Source organism: Monodelphis domestica, chromosome 2, assembly GCF_027887165.1.
Source record: "Monodelphis domestica isolate mMonDom1 chromosome 2, mMonDom1.pri, whole genome shotgun sequence".
In the NCBI taxonomy this organism is placed as follows: Eukaryota; Metazoa; Chordata; class Mammalia; order Didelphimorphia; family Didelphidae; genus Monodelphis; species Monodelphis domestica.
The window spans coordinates 243,130,057-243,135,150 of record NC_077228.1 but is presented as its reverse complement, the minus strand read 5'-3'; the positions used below and the strand labels follow the sequence as shown (position 1 = coordinate 243,135,150).

At 32.9% G+C, this 5,094-nt stretch overlaps 1 protein-coding gene across 10 annotated transcripts in view; it reads right to left on the bottom strand.

Annotated features, from left to right (window-relative positions):
- ADPRM (ADP-ribose/CDP-alcohol diphosphatase, manganese dependent) overlaps window positions 1–5,094 on the bottom strand; it is a 68,315-nt gene that overhangs the window by 54,090 nt on the left and 9,131 nt on the right. For 3 of the 10 annotated variants that reach the window (XR_462306.2, XR_462305.2, XR_008916457.1), the window contains exons 2-5: window positions 4,005–4,722; window positions 3,551–3,667; window positions 2,708–2,769; window positions 2,014–2,139 (exon numbers count right to left, since the gene is read on the bottom strand). Coding sequence is in view for 3 of the 10 variants with exons in the window: in XM_001380631.3 (XP_001380668.1) it covers window positions 1,844–2,139; window positions 3,551–3,667; window positions 4,005–4,722 (1,131 nt within the window). In the remaining 7 variants the exon portion in view is untranslated. Of the gene's footprint in view, window positions 1–1,570; window positions 2,140–2,707; window positions 2,770–3,550; window positions 3,668–4,004; window positions 4,723–5,094 lie in introns of those variants that run through there. The other 7 variants (XR_008916458.1, XR_008916460.1, XM_001380631.3 and 4 more) reach the window with 5 other exon arrangements.

Genomic DNA, 5,094 nt, shown 5'->3' with positions numbered 1-5,094 from the left:
CACATTTTACCAACTTGTGACATTTTATTTCTGTAAAGTGGATTTTTCTGTTATGAAGTCAAAATATCAACCTTGATTCAGAATTCCACCTCCTCTCACTTCTCTTCAATCTCTCTACAGGCTGTTTCCCTACTGTCCACAAATATGTCTATGTCTCTCTCATTCTCAAAAAACTCTCTCTTTATCCATTTAACCCTATTTGGGTTTAATCCATTTGGCCCATGAGCCTCTTGCTTTTTTGTGACCAAATTCCTTGAAAAAACCATCTACAACAAGCACCACTTCCTTTCCTCTCACTCTCTTCTTAATTACAGCAGGGTTCCAACCTCATCATTCAACCAAAACTTCTCTCTCCAGAGTTACTTATATATCTTAATTGGCAAATCTAATGACCTTTATCAATTCTCATCCTGACACTTGATTGAATGGTTGGCAAAGAATTATATTTAGCAGTATCATCAATGATACCATGTTTTGAGAAACTTTGCTCCAACCCCACCCCCCCAAAACAAACAAGCTTACCCATCACAATAATAAGCCCTAATAGAATGCAATCTCTTTGATAGAAGAGATTTTATATTTTGTCAATATTTCCCCCCTCCCTAATAGGGCATCTGGAACATAAGTGCTTAATAAGCAAAGCATTTGCTTGTTGATTTATGATTTTAATAAATTATAAATGTGAAAAATTTAAGAATTTTACAATAAAAAATCTGTATGTTAACACTTTAATTTTAGATCGAATATTACCTGTGTGACTTTAAACATCATAATCTCTTTGATACTCAATTTCCTTATTTGTAAATGAAAGAGTTGGTTGGGCTTGTTGGCCACTGAAGTCCCTTAGAGTTCTATATCTATTAAAGTGTGTTATAAAAAATTTAAGAAATTCCTAGTTTAAATAAAATATGAGCTAATTATTTACATAGATTTTATCAACTGTGGGAGGCATGATAATGTTTCATATAAGGGTAGCCATTACTATGTAGTTTGGAAACTACTGCCTTAAAGTAGGATATGTTATTTTTCATTATTAATATGAAGGGGAAGTATAAATACAAAAAAAAAGATACAACATTTTCGTGATCTAGACTATGAATTCATTGATCTAGGGAACTTCAGAGTGTGGAGATCCCTTCCACCAATCGACATCAGCAACTCCTCTGTTTGCCTGAGGTACTGAAAAGTTAAATAATTTGCCCATGGTCACACCATATAACATAGTTCTAGACTTAAGTTCAGCTCCTTCACCTAAGTCTGGCTCTCATTGCCTAGTCATCAACTAAAACTATAATGTGACCTATAACTGGTGACCTAAATATATCAGGGTAATAGCAATGAAGTTGCATTTAGTACCTGAGTCACAGTTATGGTTATGATCACAGCTTAAAACTTTGCTGGAAGGTCCCCATGTGGTGAAACACAGCTTCTACATATTCACCTATGAAATGATCAGTGATCAAAACTAGCTTTCAGGGCAAAGAATAAAAGCATCTATCTCCTAGGATTGTTTTGAGGATAAAATGAGATAGAAAATATGTAAAGCATTTTGCAAACTCTTAATCTTTCCTTTCTTTGTAAATGCTTTATTATTATTATTAGCTCCATGAGGTAACAGGAAGATCATAGGTATTGTTCTAACCATAGAACAAATGCCATTTTATCCAGAATAGAATTTCTAAAATATATGACAAACATGCCAATGTGGAAAATATGTAATTTATGTATTACACATGCCAAACAAAGATTTGAGTTATTTATTGACAAAAACAAAAGTAATTTCTTTCATGTTTGTTAAAATTAACAAAAAAAGAAAAGCCATTCAAGAAATAAAATTTCACTTTCAGTCCTTCTTGTAATACATGATCCTATTTGGAACCCTGCCCTTCCCTTTCAACACCATTTTATCTGGATAAACATGCACTGTACCAAAAGCCTGGCTCTCTGGTGGTGTTTCTATAACTCCTTCCAGTGTGATATGGTGCACACCATGAGTATCTAGACAGTACCCACCATCATGAGTGTGACCAGCAAGGAAACACACCACACATTTATGAGACCAAATAATTGAGAGAGCATCTCTGTAATTCCAGGCAAGGCACACACTGTCAGAGGAGTCTGGGTGAATAGGAATGTGACCTGTAATTAAAGAGGAAAATACAAAGTTAACTAGTTCTGGAATATCTTTCCATTAAAATTACTGGTTGCTGAAAACTATTATTTGGCATCAATGTGAAATACCTCAGTATTCAAACTGATTAAAGAGGACCAAGCATGACCCAGATTAAAATTCAAATAATCTCATGTTATATTTCAAGGTTATTCCCTTTTTTAGCAAAATGGAGCAAGTTTTTACAGAGGTAGAAACATCCTATTTTGTAATGTAAACATTTAATGTTGACGGATTGACTGATTCTTTCAACTCAACATGTCCTAAAGGCTGCACTGAATTTCACCACAGTTCAGTAACTGATATTCATGATTACTTTTAATTATCAAGAAAAGGTTAAATCATGCTCATGTTAGTTTAAGAAAGGAAATATGCAATACCGTTTTCTACCCAAAATGTTGTCGACACGGTCCCTGTTTTCATAGACTATTAAATTGATAGATATTTGAGAGATAAATAAACCTTTCTCAGAATCTCAATACAAAATCACATAGGCTAAAAATTAGCAAACAATATGACATTCTCATTTCATATTACCCATTCAAACAGCTTATTTCTGCCCAGTTTCTTTTTCCTCCTCAGCAGGTCTCTGCCCACTACTGAAGGCGAAAGAAGCATACATAATAGAAATTAGTGAGCCAAGATGCTCAGAATGAGTCATATAACAATTTCAAATTGAAATTTTGATACGGCATTGAGATATTTTTTATTTATAATATTACTTTGAATTTTTGACATATATAATATGACTTCCCAGTGCTGTGGTTCTGTGGGTCTTTCCTAAGGTTTTCTAAAAATCTCCTTGTCCTGATTAAAGACCTATTATTATAACTACTTTGACAATTCTGTATTTTTAAAAGTCCAAATATGTTAATCTCATTTGATGGAGATATCAAAAAGTTAAATATGGATTTATTTGGTATACTCATGGTGATAGAATAGGAGGAGGAGAAATAAGAGCTATCATTTATATCTGTACAATCATGGGCAACAGTCAATGGAATGTTATTTCTGGTAACTGTAAGGAAGAATAAATTGTAAATTGTAAGACAGCTACCAACCTGTGCTATTACAATGAATAGATTACAATGAACTCCCTACTCCAATTAAATGACAAATCCAAATGAAAATACATGGCTTTAAGTATGTAAAACATTCTAAAATGTTTCATTTTGCAAATGGTCATTTCTTGATTCACCCTGAAAAATTAATAATGTTCATGCATTTCTCAATAAGAAACTGAAACAAAATTTTAATTTTATGTAATCAGAATATCAAAACAAAATTAATGGTTTTTTTTTTTACAAAAGCAAAAAAATTCCCTTTTCCTAAAGTAGTTAAGTAATATGTAATTCAGAAAGGCACAAAACTAAAACCTACCCACAACTACTACCTTTTCTTGGTTTGTGTCAGAGAAAGTAAGAACTGCATTGAACCAGTCCAATTGTTCTTGACTGTATCCTCCATTAAACTGGACAAACTGAGGTTCGGAAAGTCCTGTAACAAATAAGGCAGGTCAAGCATATATGTTGTTGACCACTTGAATATTCTATCTTATCTTAAGACTGAGAAACAAAAAGTTATTTTGTTTAAATGTTCAAATGAAACACTGGATAATCATTAGATTTTTTTTCAGAGTTGAGAAAACTACAAATCATACTGCAACATAATTTGTTGCAAATGAGCTATGTGACATTTATATTTGTCACTGAATCCCGATCCTGAACAGTAACATTATGGTTTTACCTTAAGTATTTATCTTCCTGCTGAATAAAAGATAACTGAAGAATTTTAAGAAACTACATTAGATTCTCAGCTCAAAGGAATAATTTACCTTGAGGGCTATTCAGTTCCTCATTTGGATTCTTCTCCTTCAGCATCTTCATACTTTCCTGATATTTTGGAGAAGACTCGTCCATTCCAAGGACACTTAGATCATAAGCATCAAGTAAAACAAACCGAAATTTAGGGAAAGGTACAAAGTGGTAAGCATAATAGTTTTCTGAAGGTATAGTCTCAGGACAATGTGCAATCTGGTCTCCTAAAAACTTTGTGTTAAGTTTAGAGTTTCTTAAATAGTCTCTGCTGAAGTTGTATAATTCATGGTTTCCCCATGTATGATGAATAGGGGGTCTGAGTTTTTTAAATTCTTTTATGACATTTTTAAGTGACTCTTCTGACATTTTATATTGTGCATTAAATCCATCAATGAGATCACCAAGTTGCAACACAAAAGAGGGATGACTGCTTTCTTCATTCCACTCTTCAATAGCCCCTTGAAGATGATGAAGACTGTATCGGTAATATCTCCTTCTGGTTCTTAGGTAATTATAGCCATCTTCTAAATCAGCATATTGAATATCTGCTATAACTCCAAAACTGAAGTATGGTTCTGAGATCCCCTCTATAGCTCCTGAACTGGATTCTAAGCTCTCATTTATGACTTCTGGACTGGGTTCTGAAATCCCATCGATGACTCCTGGACTGGATTCTGAGATTCCCTCTATGGCTCCTGGACTGAGGTTTATATCCATAACTTTCAAATTGATTTCCTGAAAATTAAGTTACATAAAAAAGGACAAGTCAATTTTAAAACAATTCTCTAAGGATTTAGAAAAAATACTGAGACAATTTACTTTGAAATGAATTCTAAATGAAACTGAATATAGGTTTCTAAATACTAGAAATAATAAATTTAAGACCAATAAATTATTTAATTATCTTCAAAAATACATGCATAGATGATTAGTCTTAGTGTTATGTGACAAGGAAATCACTTTAAAAGACTGATATATATTAATTTAAGGTCGCCAAGGAATTCAGCTATGTAATTCCTAAATGAAAACTCAAGTTAGCAGTCAACCTTTTATGGAGTTTTTAATTACAAACAGGAGGAAGAAAGGTGAGAGAGAGAGAAAGAGAGA